At 55.4% G+C, this 23,396-nt stretch overlaps 1 protein-coding gene across 1 annotated transcript in view; it reads right to left on the bottom strand.

The window, feature by feature from the left end:
* Positions 1 to 22,917, bottom strand: part of STK24 (serine/threonine kinase 24) — an 88,556-nt gene extending 65,639 nt beyond the window's left edge. Inside the window, exon 1 of the mRNA XM_062193999.1 lies at positions 22,809 to 22,917. Within this exon, the coding sequence (XP_062049983.1) occupies positions 22,809 to 22,850 (42 nt within the window). The 5' untranslated portion in view covers positions 22,851 to 22,917. The remainder of the gene's footprint in view (positions 1 to 22,808) is intronic.
* Between the last annotated feature and the right edge of the window lie 479 nt (positions 22,918 to 23,396).

The raw sequence follows: 23,396 nt of genomic DNA, 5'->3' as shown, positions 1-23,396 counted from the left end.
CGGGAGGGCAGTGGAGGATGGCCCAAGTGCTTGGGCCCTACACCCACATGGGAGACCAGGAGAAGCACCTGGCTCCTGGCTTCGGATCAGCGCGATGCGCCGGCCACGGCGGCCATTGGAGGGTGAACCAACAGCAAAAGGAAGACCTTTCTCTCTGTCTCTCTCTCACTGTCCACTCTGTCAAAAACAAACAAACAAAAAAAAAACTGCACGCTGTCCCTTCTCATATTAAACTAAGCTACCAGTGGGACTGCGGGAAGACAAAAAGCAAGTATTTTCTCATCAGTGCTCCTACAGGCTTCGGCAAAGATACCAGACTAGAAAACACAAACTGTACAGCACTGGAGGCGGCCTGAGGCCCACGCCGCGGTGAGGACGGGCTCCACAGGTTCTCAGCCGCCCCAAGGACTCACAGGGCACCCAGTAACAGATGGCGCCACAGTCACACAAACGGTGCCTTCCTCAGCTGCTGGAGGATGTAAAAAGATGCAGCCGCTTCAGAAAGTGGCAACCCCGCGTCAACACAGAGCTGCCAGAGGACCCAGCAATCGCACTCCCCAGAGACTGAAAACACCCTACACACAGACACACACTGTGCACACTCCCCGGAGACTGGAAACACCTATACACACACACACTCTGTGCACACTCCCCGGAGACTGGAAACACCCTACACACAGACACACACTCTGTGCACACTCCCCGGAGACTGGAAACACCCATACACACAGATACACACTCTGTGCACACTCCCTGGAGACTGAAAACACCCTACACACAGACACACACTCTGTGCACACTCCCCGGAGACTGGAAACACCCTACACACAGACACACACTCTGTGCACACTCCCCGGAGACTGGAAACACCCTACACACAGACACACACTCTGTGCACACTCCCCGGAGACTGGAAACACCCCTACACACAGACACACACTCTGTGCACACTCCCCGGAGACTGAAAACACCCTACACACACACACTCTGTGCACACTCCCCGGAGACTGGAAACACCTATACACACACACACTCTGTGCACACTCCCCGGAGACTGGAAACACTCCTACACACACACACACTGTGCACACTCCCCGGAGACTGGAAACACCCTACACACAGACACACACTCTGTGCACACTCCCTGGAGACTGAAAACACCCTACACACAGACACACACTCTGTGCACACTCCCCGGAGACTGGAAACACCCCTACAGACAGACACACACTCTGTGCACACTCCCCGGAGACTGGAAACACCCTACACACAGACACACACTCTGTGCACACTCCCCGGAGACTGGAAACACCCTACACACAGACACACACTCTGTGCACACTCCCCGGAGACTGGAAACACCCATACACACAGACACACACTCTGTGCACACTCCCCGGAGACTGGAAACACCCCTACACACAGACACACACTCTGTGCACACTCCCCGGAGACTGGAAACACTCCTACACACACACTGTGCACACTCCCCGGAGACTGGAAACACCCTACACACAGACACACACTCTGTGCACACTCCCCAGAGACTGGAAACACCCCTACACACAGACACACACTCTGTGCACACTCCCCGGAGACTGGAAACACTCCTACACACACACACTCTGTGCACACTCCCTGGAGAACTGAAAGCACCCATACACACAAAGATGCACACTCTGTTCACGGCGGCTCGTTCACAATTGGCAACGGTGAAGCATCATCAGGCACTAAAAATCATTGAACTGTACCCGGAGAGGAGTCTATTTCATGATATGTAAAACATACCTCCATTTAAAAGATGGAGTGAATTTCATGATCCGTGACATATACCTCCATAAAGCTGTTTAACAGAAAAACACATGCGGCCATCTTTGTACACCTGTTTTCCCCAGGCTGCCAGTGCTCCAGAACCAAGGCTCCGTCAGCGCACCTCAACCTCGGGGCAGAGTGAGGGCTCAGAGGCCCCGCGGACGAAGGCAGAACAAAGGAAGGAAGGCAGCTCTGTCCTACTCCACGGCTCCAGGGTTTACCTGAGCTTCACCACCCCTGTCCCACTCTTGTCCGAAGGCCCCAAGAACTAATAGCCAGCGAAGGCCACAACGCACTTGGCCATGGGGCTTCCACTTGGAGCCTGACTGTGCAGCGTCTGCCTCCATCCTGGGTTTAAAAAGAAATATGCTGCCCTATTAGTATTAACATTACTTTTATTATTAATATTAGTTAACATTACACAAACCCTGGTGCCGTGAGTGACGAGTAAGGACCACGGTGTACATATCAGATCCAGAAAGGGGGAGACCAGGACCACATTTACAAGAAACCGTGACTTCTCTCAGAAGACGGCCGGTATCGTGCACGCAGAAGCTGTCCATGTAGAAAGTGTCTGAGACGCTGGCCCTGGAGAACTAACCATTTTAGCCTCAGCTCCTCGCAGACAAGGAAGCCAGTGCACAGGTGGGCGAGCTGCTGGGACACAGAGCAGACGCGCTAGGGCGAGACCTGCCCCGTCTGCTGCGAGGCCGGCGCCCTCCGCCCTCCACCGTGAGGAAGTGTATCTTCTGGGGGAGGCCCACGTGTCGTGCAAGGTGGTTCCTACTCACTCCTTCATTACCACTGCCACAGCCCTGGCTGGGAAAATAAACCCTGGCGTTCCAAAGCAAGGTGGCTCGTGGTAACACGCGGGGTCTGTTTCATACGCTGTCAGTACCGCCTGGGAGACGGAAGGATGCGTGAGAACGCAGGGCTGGTGAGGCAGGGGCGCCCGGTCCCGTGTGCACACAGCAGTTCCCTAGGATCCCGACAGGCGCCACTGCAGGCCATCTACAGCGTCTGTACAGGTTCCTTGTCCCCGCTCAGAGACCAAGGCCATTCCACCGAGTGCTTATCTGGGGGCAGATACCCAGCTCCCGTGACTCCAGTACCTTCTCAGCCCTACATCCCACAGCCCCAGTGCTGACTGGCACCTGAGCTGTTTCAAAGTATGTTAGGCAGGGATTTAAATAGGTGGCCTCTGGGACGGTGTGCGGCCCTACATAAACACGCTGAGTAAGGGCTGCTGGGCCAGCCCTGTCACCTGTGAGGTAGAGGACAAAGGACTGACACAAGCACTGCGCCCGCACTTTGCACAGTCTCCTCCCCATAAGCAGCCCTGGGGTTCAACTTCACGGGCAAGAGGATCCCGCAGGCCCACACAACACCCGCTGCTTTCCAGACCAACACCCTATACACGGCTTCTGGGCTCCAGTTCCAGGGACAGGCAGGTTACAGACCCCTCATCTGAGCACCCACAGCTCTCCGTAGTGAAGCCCCCTCTCCAGGGCAAGGCGGCAAGGCGCGGCAAAGCCAGGCGAAGGCAGCCGGAGCACGCAGGGTGTCTTTCAGCACCGCCTCCTCTGCCTACAAGCCAAGGTGTCCACGCTCACCGAGGAAGGACAACAACATTTGTTTTGTTGAAGTTTATTCTTTATTTGAAAGAGCTACACAGAGAAGGAGAAGCAGACGGGGGGGGGGGGGGTCTTCCATCCTCTGGTTCACTTCCCCACTGGCCACAATGGCCGGAGCTTCGCCAATCAGGAGCCAGGAGCCAGGAGCTTCCTCCAGGTCTCCCACGTGGGTGCAGGGCCCCAAGGACCTGGGCCATCCTCCACAGCTAGGAGAGCTGGATCAGAGTGGAGCTGCCAGGACTCGAACCAGTGTCCATATAGGATGCCGGCACTGCAGGCGGCTTTACCTACTACGCCAGATCGTTGGCCCCAACAACTGGGTTTTAATTCAGACTCCATGCTTTCAAACTCAATGGCTCAGACACACAAGCTGACAGGAATGGGTGTGTTCTGGAGATAAAGGACAGAGAACAAAGCCTCAGCCTCCTCCCCCCACCCCCCACCCCGCCCAGCGTGGAAGGAAAGCCCCCCAAGGAAGCCAGCCTGGGCCGCACAGTCCCAGAAGAAGCCAGAAGCGGGGAGGGGGACCTGGCTGCACGTGATGGCCCAGGACACACAGCCAACAACCAAATCCCTCCCCACCCAAGTACCCAGTGGGACTGTTTCTTTCCCAAAAGAGAAAACTAGACACAGATGAAGGCCACAGCATGCCCGCCTCCCTGGCAGCACTGCCCAGGAGCGTTCACACGCGGAGCTGCAGCTCTCACGATTAGGCAGGCAACGCCATGGGGCCCAGCTCACATGCAGAAACCACAGACGCAGAACGTTCCAGAAGCAAGAAGCAACACAGGCCTGCAGGCGCCAACGCAGCCATCATCAACCCACGCTCACACACACCGCACTTCCAGAGGGGCGTGCAGCCACTCTCTCAGGATAGCCTGGTCCCCGGGGCAGAGGCACACACTCACTCGTGATGGGGTGAGTGCGGCTGAGGAGCCCCAGAGAGACAGCGCAGGGAATGAAGTTGCCCCGGGACCTCTGCTGGCCCCTAGGGCCCACACTGGACCTGGTGGAACATGGACCCCCCTGGACAGTGAGGGAGGAAACGCCAGCCCCGCCCCCAAAGTGTGACATCCAAAGACACTGCAGAGACCTCGGACCAAAGTGCTGCAGCGCCTGCCTGTGGTGTCTCCTTCCGTTCTCCGGGAGGAACCTGGGACGCAGGAGGGAAGTGGGGCAAGGCTGGGCCAGAGCTGGAGGGTGGGCAGTGGGGGCCATGGGCCCAGCAAGGCCCTGCCAGCAGGGAAGGGGCACACGAACTTCCTGACCGATGCCAGAGCACTACCACTACCACTACCACTACCACTACCACTACCACTACCACGCAGTCGCGGGAATCAGGCATCGGGAGGTGATTCAGGGCCACGTAAACCACGTGCTATGCGGCAGCTATTTCACATCGGGGCCCTGCCTGACCCCAGGCTCGGGGAGACCAGCCCACCTGGCAAGTGGAATAATCCAGCTCTAACGGAAAAACACCTAGGAGACCTCCAGTCACAGCCACTGTCTTCTGATCCACACTGAAACTAACAGAAAAACGAGAGTGAGGAATGTGGAGAAAAGCCCACTACAATACAACCAAGACAGGGTTCCAGCCCCAAAGCACAGGCGACAGAGGCAACTGCCCAGCTGTGAGACCCTGAGCACGTACAAACCCACTCCAGACCCAGGCAGGGGCAGACCTCTCTGTAGAAATGTGGGAGCCGTCCCTGGGGTTTGGGTCCCAGCCCCACATCACACAGCCCAGCTGGGCCTGGCTGAAGCCTTGTGAAGACAGAGGAAAGCTCCGCCCACTGACCAGGGACAGCAGAGCCTCTTATCCCGTGGCCAAGCCGGTGAGGGACTCACGGGGGGGGGGGGGGGGAACACCCTCCCCCTGGGTCATCTAATCAGGGAGTGGACAGCCAGTGGAGGCAGCCCCCAACAGGGGTCACTCTGAGGTGAGTATGTCCCCAGGCTCTCGGAGGTGAGAGCTGCCCCCTTCACAGCGGCTCAGAAGCACAGGCAGGTGGAGACATCTGGGAAAGGAGAGGGAACAGGAAAGAATAGCAGCCACTGGGAAGCATCCCATCAGAATTCCCAGGGAGAGGAAAAGCCTGTCTCACCGCTCAGACTACAGTGCTAACACAGCTGGAGATGAAGACAATAAAAATCATTACCAGAATAAACATCACATTAGAAAGAGACACTGCTAAAAACAATGACATCAGCAAAAGTGACAGGTGGGCAACTGGCACCGAGTTTAAGACACCACTTGGGACCCCCGCATCCTATTCTGGAGTGCCTAGGTCAATCCCAGCTCTGCTTCCCATCCAGCTGCCTCTAACATGCACCCTGGGAGGCAGCAGGTGATGGCTGAAGTACTTGGTTCCCTGCCTCCCACATGAGAGCCAGACTGAGTTCCAGGCTCTTGGCTTCGGCCTGGTCCAGCCCTGGCTGTCATATGCATCTGGGAAGAGAAGGAGCAGATGGAAGATCTCTCTCTGCCTTTCAAATAAAATGAAGATAAATTAAAATTTTTAAAAAAGAAAACACAGGGGCTGGTGTTGTGGCATTGCAGGTAAAGCTGCTGCCTGCAATCCAAACATCCCATGTGGGTACTGGTTCCTGTCCCACCTGACTCCACTTCTGATTCAACTCCCTGCTGACGGCCTGGGAAAGCAGTTGAAGATGGCTCAAGGGCGTGGGCCCCTGGCACCCACATGGGAGAACAGGATGCTGCCGACTTCAGCCTGGCTGAGACCTGGCCTTTGAGGCCATTTGGAGAGTGAATCAGCGGATGGAAGATCTCTCTCCCTCTCCCTCTGTAACTCTTTAAAATAAATAAATAAACCTTTAAAAAAGCTCATGTAAACATATATACATATAAAAAAGATGATACAAAAGCAAGAGAGTGTACATACACCTCTCTACTGTACCTGAAAATGAAAACAACAGGAAAACTCCCACTTGGAGGAATTTAAGGAAAGTGAAAAGACTCATGTATGAAACCCTACGCAGTCATCACGCAGGACTCATCACAGGAATTGGTTTCACTTTAGCCGGAGGAGGGAGTGGGTTCACTCAGACGTACGCAAAGAAAACACTGAAATCCTAACAGCTTCCTCATCTCTGCTTCCTCCTTATCCGTTCCTACCTTGTCCCAGGCACCATGAGCCCATTTTACACACGTGAGCTCTGGGAAAAGCAGAGCTCCCAAAGGAACACGCACACCCGCCAGAGAGAGAGAGGAAAGGCCAAACCTGACTTCAGGAGAAACACTTCAGGTTTACTCTTGGATCAAACCACGGCGGGTTACTGGACAACTCGAATCCACGACTGTCAATCACTCTGGGTAACAGCTAAGAAGCAAGAACAGCAAATGTCCTTCTGTAGCAGATTAAACCCCCGAATTATATTACGCCGAGCACCGTCATTATTGAATTAAACAACGCTCTCCATAAGGAAAAATCAACAGACACTAAAAACTATCTGGAAATTTCAGAAAACAGGATTTTAGAACTCATTAAAACTTTTTCTGCAGCCAAAAGAGAAACACCAAAGTTGAAAGAAATTGGGCGATCAGGAGAAGTTCTTCAGAAATGGATACAATTCAACGCTACTCATAAAATTGTCCCTCTAGGTTTCGCTGAAGAAGGTGAAGAGAACAGGACACCTCCCACACACAACGCGCTCCACTCAAAGCGCGGCACAGAAGGTGACCACGGTGGTGGGGCTGGGTGGCCGTCGAGGGGGCCGAGCACCATCTCGGACGCCGGCAGCAGAGGTGGCTCAGACACAGGCAGACACAAACGACCTGGGCCACCAATAAAGAGGCCCCAGCTCCAGCCCCTACTTTCAAAGGCCTACTTAGCTCCCAGACACCACATGTCATACAAACCAACCAACCAACACCGAGTAATTCATTTTAGGGCTCTTTTCTGTTTCTGGTTTTGCTATTTTTCTTTGATGATCATCAGACCAGACATAACACTTACCCATGGATGGAACCATAGTCACAGGGTGACCCCACTGTGCCAAGACTACAGTGAACAGGGGATTTCTCCAGTGCCCTGGAAAACCCAGGTGCTCCTGACAGGTGCCCTTCACCACCAGCCTGCCACTCCTGCCTGGTCCCCAGCTCAATCAACCCAAAGACAAACAGGCCAGCTTATCTTCCAAGTGTCACCTGCTAACAGGTGCTGGCTCCAGTCCACAGTACAGGTGAGGCTACCCATGACAGAAAACCAAACTCCCATTTCCCACTTCCAAAAGGGTGTGAAGAGGCAAGCCCCAGGCTGGGGCCAAGCAGGTGAGTTTCTCAACCACCGGCAGAAGGCTGTCAGTGCTGCCCCGTGAACCCTTCCAGAGCTACTCACGCCTGACCACCGAAGTCCTCACCTCCTCAGTGCCCCTTCTTGCCCGACCCGTTATAAGGTACAACCTTCCACAACAAGAAAGGTTTAAAAGACGGTGCAACTTTGGAAGCCCCTCCGTGGTTTGCTGTGAGCCGTCTTCCCAGTCTTCGTGCTGAGACAGCTTTTGCACATGCCTGGTGTGACAGCTACGGGTGGGGAGGCATGACCAGAAAGAACTGCTAACTGAAACGCGGTTCTCCATGCAAGGCTCACACGGGGGCTCAGGCATCCTCCCCAGTAACTGTGGCCTCCTCACCAACTCTTTCTGACCAACTGACAGACAGAAAACACACAACACTGCAAGCACCTTTCAATGCCCCAAAACCAGTCGCAATTACCTAAGCAATTGAATACTCCACTAGCTCGAAAACACACAGCGCTCTGCTGCTTACGCCCACGGCAGATGAAGCCATCCCTCACCGTGCTCCCCAAAAGGCACAGCCACTGGAGAACAGGCAGAGCAGAAAGAACAGAACAGGGGTTGGGAGCCAGATGTGGGGGGTTCAAATCCACCTTGACCTCTTGGCACAGAGCCCCAGTAGCTGGGTCCTCCCCAGGCCCCTCAAGCATCTCCTAGAGGCCCAGCTCTGAACACACTGGGGACCAGGCTTCAGCAATGGGGGGGGGGGGGGGCTCACAAGGCTCACACCTCCTTAGTTTAACGATCCTGACTTCTCTCACTCAGGCGGTCACCCACACACACTATTAACTCATGAATACAGCCTACTCACAGCGGCTAGAACCGTGGAGCTGCAGGTTCCCCTTTGACGGGAGAACACGGCTCTCCAGACAGACTTCCATCACTGTTCCTGAATCAGGAAACTCTTAGTCATTTACAACTGGGCAATTCTTCAGAGGAGGTGAAAGTGTTCTTGCTGCTTCTTCTCTCTGCCTTTTGTATTTTAAATAGCAGCAGCCACCTTGTGAGTTTTGTCTTCAATCACTACATCCCGGGAGGGCCTCCCAAGATGCTATCCTCCCATGGAAGCTTGGGGACTCACACTTCCTTTTCTTTTCTTTTAAAAGATTGACTTATTGGCCGGCGCCGTGGCTCAGTAGGCTAATCCTCCGCCTTGCGGCGCCGGCACACCAGGTTCTAGTCCCGGTCAGGGCACCGATCCTGTCCCGGTTGCCCCTCTTCCAGGCCAGCTCTCTGCTGTGGCCAGGGAGTGCACTGGAGGATGGCCCAAGTTCTTGGGCCCCGCACCCCATGGGAGACCAGGAGAAGCACCTGGCTCCTGCCATCGGAACAGCGTGGTGCGCTGGCCACAGCGCGCCAGCCGCGGCGGCCATTGGAGGGTGAACCAACGCAAAAAGACCTTTCTCTCTGTCTCCCTCTACTGTCCACTCTGCCTGTCAAAAAAAAAAAAAAAAAAAAAAGATTGACTTATTTGTTTGAAAGGCAGAGTTACACAGAGAGGGAGAAGGATGGGGTCGGGGGGGGGGGGGGGGGATCTTCCATCCACTGGTTCACTCACTCCCCAAATGGCCATAACAGCCAGGGCTGGGCCAGGTCAAAACCAGGAGCTTCTTCCAGGTCTCCCACGTGGATGCAGGGGCCCAAGCACTTGGGCCATCTTTCGCTGCTTTCCCAGGCAATTAGCAGGGACCTGCACTGAAGTGGAGCAACCACGATTGGAACCAGCACCCATCTGGGAAGCAGGTGATGCACAGGCCCCTCCTCCTGCAAAGCTGGAGGCTCAAAGACACGCCCACTTTGCATACTCTTCCCATCTGGCTTCAGAAGTCCAAATCCAAGGCCACAAAACTAAATGAGGCCAAAGAAAACCTTCTGAATTAAGTTAATCAACTCCTGACTTTAAAAAAAAAAAAAAAGTACACATTACAAACTGTGACCAGACTACAAAAATCAAGATCTGGGGTGGGTCTAATGCCTAAGCCTCTGGTTGGGAAGCCCATATCCCATATCGGAGGGTCTGGATTCAAGTTCCAGCTCCACTCCTGACTCCAGCTTCTGCTAATGTGCACTAGGGAAGGCACCAGTTGATGGCTCAAGGGGTTGGTTCCCAGCTATTTGTGAGCCAATGGACAGAAGCTCTCTTCCGTCTGTCTCTAAAAATTTTTTAAAAAATCAAGAACCGCTCAAATACATGTACATGTAAGTACTGCCCCCTCCAGGAAGGCTACCTTACCTGCTCCCACTCTGTGCCTCACCGTACCCCGAGTGCCTGGTGGAGTGCCTGCCACACGCTGGCCTGGGAGCTCATTCAGGACAGCAGGTGCAGCTCATGCATCTCGCCCAGATCCTAGCTTGGGGCAGTACCATGGCAGACACATCTTTGCTGGTTGAGGAATGAGTACTGTGCCTCAACAGGAGTATGAAAGGCACTGAGGGGGGCCAGTACTGTGGCACAGTGGGTTAAAGCCCTGGTCTGAAGTGCCAGCATTCCATATGGGCACCGGTTCTAGTCCCGGCTGCTCCTCTTCCGATCCAGCCCTCTGCTATGGCCTGAGAAAGCAGTAGAAGATGGCCCAAGTCCTTGGGCCTCTGCACCCATGTGGGAGACTGGGAAGAAGCTCCTGGCTCCTGGCTTCGAATCGGCGCAGTTCCGGCTGTTGCAGCCATCTGGGGAGTGAACCAGCAGATGGAAGACCTCTCTCTCTGTCTCTACCTCTCTCTGCAACTCTTTCAAATAAATAAAATAAATCTTAAAAAAAAAAAAAGCGCTGAGGCACTGCTGGAGGGGTCTTCTTAGGAGCGGAGTGACATTTCTTATGGAACTGCTAAGAGAGAGAAGGCAAAAAATCAAGCAGCCTCTGCGAGCCGCCCCTCCCCTCTGCTTCAGTTCTAAAGGTCAGAGTGGCCAGTCCTGGTCACGAATTCCTGAGCTCAACCTCAGTCAGCCTGAGGGAGCAGCATCACCTGGTTCTGTGCTGATTCCTACTTCATCATGTGTCACCTCTAGAATATTCTAAGTAAACTGGGTAGCTCACCTTTCCTAAAGGAACCTTCACATTAGTTTGAGAGTGGGGGTACACCCTGTGGTTGTCCACCCCTTATTGCCACAGCTACCCAGAGGAGCTAAATTGACAAAGGGATCAGATCCTGCGTGCCAGACCCTGTAATGGTGCACACGTGTCACCATACCTTTGCCCAAAGCCACAGATCACAGAGCACCACCACTGAACTCTGGTGCCAAGCATGCACTCTGAGTGACGCCCACCACTCTGGGGAGGGAGAGGGGGATGCTGGTGGTCAGGAGGCTGTGGGTGCTCAGGAACTACAGGCACAGGGGAAATCTTAGTACCTTCACTCTGTTTTGTTAAGAATTCAAAACTGCTCAAGAATAAAGTCTCTTTGTAAAAATGCCCTCATTATTCCAGTTAGCCCCTCAAAAGCGCACAATTACCAAAGATATTTAATGCCCATTGCTCTGTATGGAGCAGAGCTTATTTTAAAATGGGCCATTTGCCGGCACTGTGGCCTGCGTGCCGGCATCCCATATGGGCGCTGGATTCTGTCCTGGTTGCTCCTCTTCCAGTCCAGCTCTCTGCTGTGGCCTAGGAAGGCAGTGGAGGATGGCCCAAGTGCTTGGGCCCTGCACCCGCATGGGAGACCAGGAAGAAGCACCGGGCTCCTGGCTTTGGATCGGCACAGCGCTGGCCGTAACGGCCATTTTGGGGGTGAACCAATGTAAGGGAAGACCTTTCTCTCTGTCAAAAAAAAAAAAGGGCCATTTGAAGGGCTGGCACTCTGGCATAGCAGATTAAGCTGCAGCCTACAGCGCCAGTATCCCAAATGGGCACCGGTTCAAGTCCCGGCTGCTCCACTTCCAATCCAGCTTCCTGCTAATGTGGGAGATGGCCCAAATCCATGGATCTCTGTACCCATGTAGGAGACCCAGAAGAAGCTCCTGGCCCTGGCCACTGCAGCTATCTTGGGCGTGAACCAGCAGATGGAAGACCTCTTTGCCTCTGTCTCTAACTCTGCCATTCAACTAAATAAATAAATCTTTTTCTAAAATGGGCCATTTCACCTTAATTAATAAAATTATCTCTGGCTAAAATAGTAACAAAGCCAGAATTCTGATATAATGTGCCAAGTTCTGTACAAAGCCATCTCCAGATGCCTAGGGTCTGAAACCGTCTGCCTCTGATAGGTCAGAGTGACAGCAGCTCACCTCCACGAGACCAGCACGTCACGAAGCGGAGGTCACACAGCTGTTACAGGAGACGATTCCAGCGACACCACCATCAGAATGCCCTTCCCCACCCCCCCTGCTGCCACTCTCTCCTGGAATTCTCCCGACTTACTACCCAGCTGCCACCACAGCTGACCACATCATGGATTCTCTGCTCACAGAGCAAGTGGGTCCCCACACCCCCACCGTCTCCCTCTCATCATAAGCCCAGCCTCCACCCGACCAGCAGGCACTGCCCTCCTGCTGGGAACCGGGGCTGAAGCCATGTTCCAGCAGAAAACCCCAGAGTGGTTGTATGCTGACCCCTATGTTCCCTAGCCGCGTGCTCCAGCAGCACTTGGCTAAGGCACGGAGACCGCCTGAGCAGGAGCTCCCTCCCCGACCATGTGGAACTGCTGGACACGCCTGCCTTCACCGCAGGGTGCACTCGGCACACGGGCCGGCCAGGGCCTCAGCACACGGGCCGGCCAGGGCCCCGTCCCACAGGGTTGGAGACACCACCTAGGCACTGAGACCGCCTGAGCAGGAGCTCCCTCCCCCACCATGAGGAACTGCTGGACACACGCTGCCTTCACCGCAGGGTGCACTCGGCACACGGGCTGGCCAGGGCCTCGGCACACGGGCCGGCCAGGGCCCCGTCCCACAGGGTTGGAGACACCACCTAGGCACTGAGACCGCCTGAGCAGGAGCTCCCTCCCCCACCATGCTGCCTTCACCGCAGGGTGCACTCGGCACACGGGCTGGCCAGGGCCCCGTCCCACAGGGTTGGAGACACCACCTAGGCACTGAGACCGCCTGAGCAGGACCTCCCTCCCCCACCACGAGGAACTGCTGGACACAGGCTGCCTTCACCGCAGGGTGCACTCGGCACACGGGCCGGCCAGGGCCCCGTCCCACAGGGTTGGAGACACCACCTAGGCCAGGCCACCTGGCACCTTTCACCCTGTGCTGGAGCTGCTGGGAAGGAAGCCTTCTCGTCGCCCCCTGGCTTGGCACAGGAAGCCAGGTGCTCCTGGTGACCACCTCCCTGTACCTGGAAGCACCCACCTGAGCAGCGAGTCTGCCCACGGGTGCCGCAGCACCAGAACCGAAGCCACCGGAGCCCTCTAGGTGTGGAAGCAACTCCATTCCCTCCTTTCTTCCTACTTGCACTAGCTGGGGTTACTCTTCTCTTGGCTACAGTGGGGGGAAAACCTACAGAACAATGAGTGTTTGCCCTGACAATCACACCATGTAACCCAGCAGCACCAAACCAGGGAGGCTGAGATTCCGCCCTGGAAACCCCAGAACCACCCTGGGGGTGGAGGGAGGGGGATGACAGCCTGTCTGAATCCCACAAGTGTAACCAGAGCCCAGGACACTGGAACATCCTTGTGAAGAGTCCGCCACCTCCCTCAAAAGTCACTCTACGGCCCTCTTCAGGAGTGACATCTGCCCGGCCGCACCGCAAAGCGCTTGTGTTAGGTGCCTGACCTCTGACCCCTGCTGAGCTAACAACCCTTTAGAAAAGGCACGCCTGCCACCTAGAAATTATCAGCTGCTCCTGACTTACAGGCAACCAGCTCATCAACCATTCTCACCAAGAGCGGAGCCCCTCGCAGCACCCCTGGCCCACTCAGCCCTGCGCACCTGTGACTGGCAGGTGAAGCTGGGTGGCACGTCCAGGCTCCCCTGAGGTCTGAAAAGCAGCCCCTCCCTTCTCTCTCAACCAGCGCCCAGGCTGCAAACAGCCACAGTGGCTAGCCAGACCCTTTCCTCAGACAGCAGATCACGCCTGTCACCACCTGCTCCTCCTCTACTTCCTGTCCACCACACAGCTTCCTTGCTTGCACCTATGCCTCCACAGGGCAGCCACCACCCTGGGGGCTTCTGACTTCACTACCAAGCCTGCCCCAAGCCTGGGTCAGTCCAGTGCAGCATCACCGTACCTGGGCAACCCCCATGAGGGCCCCAGTGCAGCGAGCAGCCCCTTCCCTCCCATCCAGCCACTGTGCTTTCAAAACCCAGTACCAGGGCATGCTGGGCACGTCCACCTTTCCCGGGAAAGGACAATTACTATGTGCCCCTTAAAAACAGTGAGAAAGGGGCTGGCACTAGGGCGTAGCAGGTAAAGCCGCTGCCTGTGGTGCCAGCATTACTGGTTCAAGTCCCAGCTGCTCTACTTCTGATCCAGCTCTCTGCTGTGGCCTGGGAAAGCAGAAGATGGCCCAAGTCCCTGGGCCCCTGCACCTACGTGGGAGACACAAAAGAAGCTCCTGGCTTCAAATCAGCCCAGCTCCGCTGTTGCAGCCACTTGGGGAGTGAATCAGTGGATGGAAAACCCCCTCGTCCCCGGAACTCTGCCTTTCAAATAAATAAATAAATCTTTAAAAAAAAAAAAAAAGTGAGAAATAAGAAAGGGAAAAACAAAACTGTCTGTGGGATCATCACAGGGGCTGGTAAGCTGCAGGACAAGGAAACCAGCAGAGTCCTTTTTAGAAAAAAAAAAAAAAAAGATTTATTTTATTTATTTGAAAGAGAGTTACAGAGAGAGGTAGAGACAGAGAAAAAGGTCTTCCATCTGCTGGGTCACTCCCCAAATGGCCCCAACGGCCAGAGGTGAGCCGATCTGAAGCCAGGAGCTTCTTCTGGGTCTTGCATGTGGGTGCAGAGGCGCAAGGACTTGGGCCATCCTTCACTGCTTTCCCAGGTGCATTAGCAGGGAGCTGGATCAGAAGTGGAGCAGCCGGGACTCGAACCAGCACTCAAACGGGATGCCGGCGCTGCAGGCCAGGGCTTCACCCACTGTGCCACAGAGCAGGCCCTGCAGAGTCCTTTCTGACTGGCCAGGCCTCTGCTCCGTTACTGCTCTGTGCCCCTGCCTTCCCCCATGCCCAGCAACAGGAAATTCCTTGTGTTTTTCTAAACACACTGTGCTGTTTAATCTGTCTAAATTCCTTCTGCCTTTGAGAGAAATTCTTCCAGAACAGAGCTCAGGCTTTGCTCATCTTCAAACTGCCTCCCTGGACGGTCAAACCCCCGCCCCCACAACCTCACTCCTGCCACTGAACAGCCCACAGGCCCAGGTCAGGTACTGTGCACGGACAGGCACCCGGGTTCAGCACCACTGCTAGGCCCCGCCCCTCGCTGACACTGAGCACCTGTGCAGGAAGGCGACACCACAGATCAGTGACGACTGCCCTGTCACTCAAAAAGCCAAGTCCTATCTGGACCAGATGTTCATTCATTGCAGTGATTTTAACTCAATATTCGCACTCAACAGTAGTCCTGCAGATTTCCCTAGGATCTGAAACTTTTAACTAAGTAAGAAGACTAACCAGAAATACACACATAAAATGTAAGCTATTTTAAAACTACACACACACACACTCATCTGAAGGACCTTTAAAAATACAACTCAGGCAGGCAGAAGTCCAGCTGTCTGTCTTCCTCAGACCCCTCATTCAAACACACCCAGAGCCTGGAGGCGGCTGAGTAGGGGAGAGCAGTTTGGCTATCCTGAGTGTACACGCACTATCCTGTGTACACACACACACACACACACTTTGAGGGCCCTGGTCCTCACGCAGTGGCCCCAGTTTAGCCACTTAGGCACTGGGCACCTCAACACCAATGAAAGTACAGCAATTTACCATAGAAAATAATATTAAGTAAGTCAGCGCTTTCCAAAAACACTGCTGGGGCAGTGGCAAGGTATTTTTTCCATCTTTCTCCAAAACAAAAGCAGCGGCTTTTCTTTCTAGACAGCAGAGCCAAACAAGAATGTGCTCCCACCTAGAACGCATCTGTCCTGAAACCAGACAGGCCTCCTGTTGAAGGAGGCGCTGCCATCAGATAAAACATTCAATAATCTCCCCAAGGGTCAGTGTTGTGGCACAGCGGGTTAAGTGTCACCTGCAACACCCACGTCCCATGAGCACTGGTTCAAGTCTCAGCTGTTCCACTTCCGATCCAGCTCCCTGGTAATGCTCCTGGGAAAAGCAGTGGAAGATGGCCCAAGTGTTTGGGCCCCTGCTACCCCCATGGGAGACCTGGATGGAGTTCCAGGCTCCTGGCTTCATCCTGGCTCAGCCCCAGCCAGCCATTATGGCCATCTGGGGAGTGCACCAGCAGATGAAAGATTTCTCTCTCTCTCTCTCTCTAGTTCTGCCTTTTAAATAAATAAGCCTTTCTAAAATAAATAACCTCACGGAAGAGTGCAGAAATCCAGACAGGACTTAGGATAAAGTTCTGAATGGAACACACCACAAAAAGCCTGCGTTTTGATGCAATTCACAATAACACAAGTATGTGCATGCAAACACGTGGATGGTAAGCAGAATGGACAGTGGCCATGCTCCAGAGTGGGGTTAGAGGTACTGATGCTGTAAAAGCCACTCAAGGGGACGGGGGGATGGGCTGAGGGGGTTTCCACTTCCGTACCCATCTTTGAATCACGCTGCCCCATTAATTTTTAAAGACCACGAACAGCCGGCGTGCCCAGGGCGGGAGGCGCAGCTCTCCACTGCAGCAGATGAGCAGCTACAGGCCCCTCTGCCGGCTTTCAAACAGCAGCGTTATCACTGCTGCCCCAGCAGAAGCCAGCGGAATCTCTGCTGCTCTAACACAAACGCAGGACGCAGAAGTTCCAAACAGCCTCGTCTGACTGCTCCAGACGACATATTTAAAAATAACCTATGGGCCAGGCCGTATGTAAAAACACTGAGGATATTATTTGTAAATGCTTAAGACATTCCATCATCGTAAGGAACTTTCACTCCAATTACTTCTCAGGATGCTGAGGGTCAACTTTGCTCCTCGGGGAAACACGAAGAGAAAACACTCGGAGAGAGAATGACTCACTTTTACACAACACAAAGTCAGGTACAGAAGATGCTTCAAAGTCTGGAGAAACGGAATGAAAAGGCAAGTGTGTTTTAGTGACAAAAGACTTTAATTTCATAGTTGTTTTCATGACACGCACTTTCCACGCATGTTCTGAAGGGGCTGCTCAGCCTGCTCTCAGGAAACCGCCTGTTCCACACACACAGTGTGGGGACGCTCTCAACTCAGAATCGCTTTAGATGCTACCCAGGGCCTCCAGGGAAATAAAGATGCCGCCCCCGCGACACTTTACAGGCACAACCTCGGTAGCCGCGTGTCACTCCTGGCTGTGCATGGGCACATGGCTGCCATGGGCACAGCTGTCATCGGCACAACCTCGGTAGGCCGCGCGTCACTCCCGGCTGTGTGTGGCCACACAGCCGCCATCAGCACAGCCAGCGTCCAGTGAAGAGGCCCCCTCCTGCCAAAAGCAAGGACAACTCAGCTGACTTCTCAAGAAAACCTGGTGATGATGATGATAATGACGACGCAGGAGGGTCACGAAGACACCCTTCTGTAAAAGTAAAAAACATGGAGAGTGCTGGAAACACCACGCACTGCCTGCCTCAACTGGCTGTGTGTGCAGTCTGATGTTAATAGTGGCACCCCAAACTAGACACAACCCTAAGATCTGAAAATAGACAAAGAAGGGTCCTTTAGAGACTCAGGGCTTGAAGTTCTTCTTGGAAACCTGAAGAGGCTTCACATAATAGGAAGACAACCCCAGCTGCCTATCTGGTAGACTTTCTTTAAAAGCCTGAAATCTTCCCCCATTTAGTCACTCATCAACAAGGGACTAACAAAAAGGTTTCTTTGCTGACCCAGAACCGTCAGGCAAGCATACGGAGGCTCCCCCAAGTCAGCAAGCCAGGCCCTCCAGTGCTGGAAGACTTGGGCCACCCATGCTGGCAACAAGCAAAAGTCCATCTTGGTTGTGTCTCCCCAGCCTGAACCTTGAGAACCAGACAGCCGTGGAGGGCCAGTAAAATCCACCTTGACCCCAGCAACCAGGTGCTGGAATCGCCATTTTCTTCTCTTTCCCAAAACATTTGGCACAGAGATTTTTAATCCACCCCACAGCAGAAACAGGAATTATGGGAAAGGAGGGCTACAGACCAGTCCAAAGGCAGAGGCTGCGCCTACCGAGCACACGGGGATAAGCGAGGGCAATTTCTACTTCCTGCAGTCACTCTGGCCGCAAGATCCCAGTAGTGATAATCACGCTGAGCTAAGGATAAAAAAAAACCATAGGCGGGTGGGCTGGGTGTGGCCACTTCCTGCAGGTATGGAGTTTCCAAGCAGGCAACTCTGAATCACTGCGAGAGAAATTTCCCAAATACAGAGCTAAGCGACATGTTTCTGAAGACACCTCCAGACCCTGGCTCTGGAGTAAAGGAGCAGTGGCCCCTCTGCCTGACTCCTCACACTGCCTCTCATACCAGGGACCTCAAAACCACCGGCTGGGGCAGGCATTTGCCAGCACTGTGACACTGCTTAGGATGCCCGCACCCCATACTGAAATGCGAGGTTCAAGTCCTGGCTCCATTTTGATTCCAGCTTCCTGCTATGCACACCCTGGGAGGCAGCAGGTGCTGGCTCAAGTACCTGGGTCCCTTTCAGCCACGTGGCAGACCTGAACGAGTTCCTGCTCCACTTCAGCCTGGCCCAGCCCAGCTGTTACAGGCATTTGGGGAGTGAACCAGTGGACAGAAGAGCTCTGCCTCTCTCATTCTCTGCCTTTCAAATGTAAACAAGCATAACTACAAATACATACTGTCCAAAGAATAGCCACGCCGCCTGCAGCAAAGGAGGCAGCTCAGTTCCAGGCGTTAGCACAGCAGCTCAAAGACCGCCAGAAGCACCTCAGGGAGTGAGGTGAGCAATGCTGTGTGCGGGGACACGGGACACTGTGCTCCTCCGCAGCCGGAATCACGTGACACCACGTCCGCCGTGAAGGTCTCTCCGGCCTCAGTGAAACGCTATCAAGAACATTCCCAGATCTGGAATTAGCAACACCATGTCCTGGACTCCCGCAAAAGTTATTATCTTTAATTTAAAAAAAAAAAAAAAAAAAACTCCTGTCTTCCACCTTCTGAAAGAAAAGAGAGGAGGAAAAACTTACTTCCAAGAAAAACGAAGTCTTAGCGTGGTTACATCTGGTGCCAGAGGAAGGGGCCGTGGCCGTGGCACTCGGCAGTCTCCATCGCCCTCGGCACTCGCCAGTGGCACGCAGCCCCCAGAGGGTCAGGACGCAGGCAGGAGGGGTGCGCATGAGTGCTCACTGAGGGTTGCCATCACCACAAGGGGAGTAACCCCTGCTAAACCCGCACTTTGGCTGTCCTGCCGCCACCTGAGCCTCCCACACTCAATTACCCTGGGCTGCTTCTCGCCTCAGGTGCTGCAACACAGACTCCAACCTCCTTCACCTGAGAAAGCCCGGAGGGCTACAGAATACGACGCTCACCTGTTCAAAGCGCACCCCGCTGCCTCCCTAGGCGGGGATGGGGGGCTCCCGTACTAGAACCCTGTGTTTGCAGCTGTGCTTTGCCACCTGCCCTGCACGGGGCTACTGAGCCCGAGGCTCTGGCCTGTGCCGCCCATGGCTCTGGCACCATGCTCTGCACGATTCCCATCTACTGCAGCACTGGAAAGGTCCATGCGTCAGCCTTTCCCAGGTGTCCTCAGAACCCAAACTTCACAGCTGCGCTGAGCGTCCACACTGGGCCAGCTGACCTCCCCCGCCCCGGGGAGACTCGGGCAGTCACCTGGCGGGGAGGCAGCAGACACCACGGGGAAGTGCAAGAGCCCTTCCACCACAATGTAATGCGGCTGCCGTCTGTTTGTCTTCACTTCCCAGACTGCTAGAGCACCCAGGTTTCCCCAGTGGGGGGTGCTTAGAGCCCTGGAAACGAGCTCCCACCGTGCCCAAACGGCCACGAAACCCCCTGGCCACCAAGCCAGTACAGAGGGCACTCCCAGCACAGGCCTCAGTCGCAGGCAGCTGGAACAACGCAAGGGGCTCAAGGGGACGGAGGAGGGCAGGATGACATCAACAAGTAGAAACCGAGTGTTTCAGCTCTTCTTTCAATTGTCTGCACTTTGAAATGAGAGCATGTTAAGTTCACCACAACCTCAAAGCAGGCTGGATTAACAGGCCCTGCATCCATGTGAGTCAGGCGATGCTGTTTTTTTCATGCTGTGCGTCATGAACCAGGGGGCTGCACAATCCATCCAGCGCTGCAACCAGCAACGGCGCAGTAACACACAGCACAACAGGAGTGACACGGATGAGCCGTGCCTCCTGAAATTCTGCTCCGGGTCCCAGCGTCAAATCCACTCCTGCCACAGATCAGGGCCCAGGGGTTCCTCAGAGCGGACTACCAGAATTCCGCGGCCGAAATTTCTAAGTCAGAAACCTCATTCTTCGAACACTGCAATTAATGTAAGTGCTCAGCTGAGAGGTGCTCCCTTACCCCCACCCGCAGCAAGCTCTTTTCATCTGAACTGCATGGAGAGGAACAACGAGTGTGCAACGAGTGTGCGGGCACTCACGGCCCCGAGTCAGCCGGAGTTCTAGTCATCCGCAGCTATTAACCCACACTCAGCTCCTGACTTCTAGCTTTGCCTCCTCTGGTAACAGAAAAACGGGGTTGGAAGACCCCAGAAACTTTCACAAAGTAGTTATTAAAATTGTAACATTAAGGTTTACTGTCATCAGGCCTGGCACAGGAGCGCTCAACACTGCTGACTGAATAAACGAAAGGCACAGTGTGTATTTCCTAATTGCCTCAGTACTTCCAGTAGGGAATGAAACAAACCGTAGGTTCTGCAAAAGTAGCAACAAAAACAAGGCAGCATGGCCAGAGGGAGTGTGTTCCCGAGGCAGGACACAGTATCTTACTGCACCCTTGCCTCAAGCAGTAACAGCCAAGGGGGCACAAAAATAACTTGCCAGACACTGAAAAAGTTTCCCGCTACAATGTTAATTCATCTGGGTTAATTTTTTTTTAAGCATGCTTGCCCAGGCTATCTGAATTCACCCTGCAGTCCTCCAGGACTTTTAAGCCAACTCCTTATACCCCCTGGTCAGACACAGGACAGACAGGAAGGAGAAGCCCTGCGCTTCTTAGGACAGCCAGGTGTGCCTCATGGAATCCACAGCCCCAACTCTAGGGACCGGTCCCAGGGCTTGCAGAGTCTCAGGGGGCAGGGAGGGGGAAGGCACGTTCTCCCCGACCGGCCGACCGGCACCCTGGAACTGGCTTCAGCCCGACGCACCGGCGGGCAGTACCGTCTGCAGCCACGCTCACACCTCTGCCACTGAGGCACAGGAAGATGCTCTTCTTCTCTACCGAGAACTTTTACTCATCTTTCATTCTGAGAAAGCAGAATAAAAAGTTCCCTAGTACCACCACCTGGCAAAGGCACCGTACTGGGGAGGCGGCAATGGTTTCAAAACAAAATTTTGCTTTTTTTCCCAAGATTTAAAAATTTGGGCCCACTCTAAGGGGGAAAAAAAAAAAGATGAGAGACCAAGCAGTGACCAGACACTGAGTTCCCAGCACCAGCCGAGGGGCTTTAGGTACCTTTCCAGATGGCACTGAGACAATCTGTGGTTACAGCCTGTGTAACACAGGGCAACAATCTAAAGGAAATACTGGTAAATCGCATTTTTTAACATTACAAGTGTTCTTCTTACTCTACTAGTCAGAAACTCTTTTTCACCCGGTTCATCCTGACCTTGATGCCTCCAACGTTCAAACCAAAGCCGGAGCGTTAGGAAACACCCTACCCTCCCCCCATCAGATTTCTACCTAGTGGTCAGCAGAAACATCACATCGCAATAAGATTCAAAAAACACGCTCTGGCACCCGCCCATCCTAAGATAGTTTGTTACTCCAAAAAAAAAAAAAAAAAAAAAAAACACTTGCCTAAAATTCTAGCTGCCACTGAGGTGGTGACACCGAGTTCCTATTGTGCTAGATTTCAAACCTGAACAATGAAATCAGGCTTTCTGGCTATGGTTTTCGGGAGACAGGGGGATGGTTTCCCATGGAGGAGGAGCAGAGGTCCAGGGGCGAGCCTCAGCCCTCCCCTCCATGTCTACAAAATAACAAAAAAACCTTTTTTTTTTTTTTTTTTTTTTTTTTTTGCCGATCTCCGGAAGCTCGTGCGTTCTCCCGCCCGGCTGGGCTGTCCGGGAAAAAACAAAACTTCAGGGGCACACTCCGCAGCAACGCGCGGCTGGAACCCGCACCGCGCCGCCACCCTTTACCGACCTGCTCACGGACACAAGTTAGCCCGCGATGGGGGGGGGGGGGGGTTCACTTTTTTTTTTTCCCAAGAGCTAGAAACAGAGTCCCCTACGGAGGAAAAACTTGGAAGGCGTTCACCACCATCGAAAATCCAACGCCTCCCCCCACTTCACCCCCAAAAAAGGGACCGCTAGGCCAAGCAGCCACAAAGCACCAACAGCCGGGTCCACGGCGCGGAACTCCTCCAAATCCCACCAGGTCGCCAAGTGGAACTCCAGCGCCGGGCCGGGGGCCTGCGCCGGGCCGCCCCCCACCCCCCCGGGCCGGGGGCCCGCACCTGCCCGCGCGCCGCCGGAGGAGCCGAGCCCCGCGCGGGCCGGGGGGGCCTCCAAGGGCACGTCTTCCCCTCCGTCCCCCCCGGCGCGGGGCCGCCGCAGGCCCCGCACTGCTCAGGACTTGGGGGCCAGGCGCCGGCGCCCCACATCCGCACCCAGGCCTCGGTGCACCGCGCGCCCCGCCACCCATCCACAGGCCCGCGGGCAGCCCCGGGACCAGGGCCCGAACCCCCGGCCCACGCGACCCCGGAAGGGAGAGCCTGGGGGGGGGGGCCGTGTTTACACCGCCAAGTTGGCCGCTTCCGCCCCAGCCCCGCATCCCCAGTGCCTGAGGCCCGCGGCCGCCTACCTGCATGCCGGGCAGGCCCGACTGCACCGGGGAGTGAGCCATGGCGCGCAGGGCGTCCACTTCCTGGGACGGGACGGCCGGGCCGCGGCGATCCGCGCGGGCGACCAGGCCCGCGGGCCGCGCCGGCTCCCGAGGCCACCCCAGCCCCGGCGGGGCTCAGCGACGGGCGGCGGGCCGCGTCTCCATGCACAAGGGGCGCGGGGCGCCGAGCTGAGCCGCCGCCGCTGCGTCTCGGCGGGAGCCGGGCGGCCTGGGCCCGCACGTACCAGCCGCCTGCACCCGGAGTGGGCGCGCAGCAGCGGCCGAGCCCGCGAGCGCCGAGAGCGCCCCGCCCCGGCCCGGCCCCCGCGCCCGCCCCCGCGGCCCGGCCGGGGACCCCGCCCCGCGCTTCCGGGAGGCGGAGGGGGGAGGAGGAGGAGGAGGAGGAGGCCCGGCGGCCGCGCGGGCGCCCTAGGCCGCAGGCGCCGCGCCGCCGCCTGCCGGCCGGGCCTGCGTCCCAGCGGCTCCCGCGCGCGCGCCCACGCCCCCCGGGGGCGGTGCGGCGCCGCGAGCAGGGGGCGTCCGGCCGCGCGGGAGCGGGTGGGGGCC

Source organism: Lepus europaeus, chromosome 6 (assembly GCF_033115175.1).
Source record: "Lepus europaeus isolate LE1 chromosome 6, mLepTim1.pri, whole genome shotgun sequence".
In the NCBI taxonomy this organism is placed as follows: domain Eukaryota; kingdom Metazoa; phylum Chordata; class Mammalia; order Lagomorpha; family Leporidae; genus Lepus; species Lepus europaeus.
The sequence above is the reverse complement of the archived record's forward strand: the minus strand, read 5'-3'. Positions and strand labels throughout refer to the sequence as shown.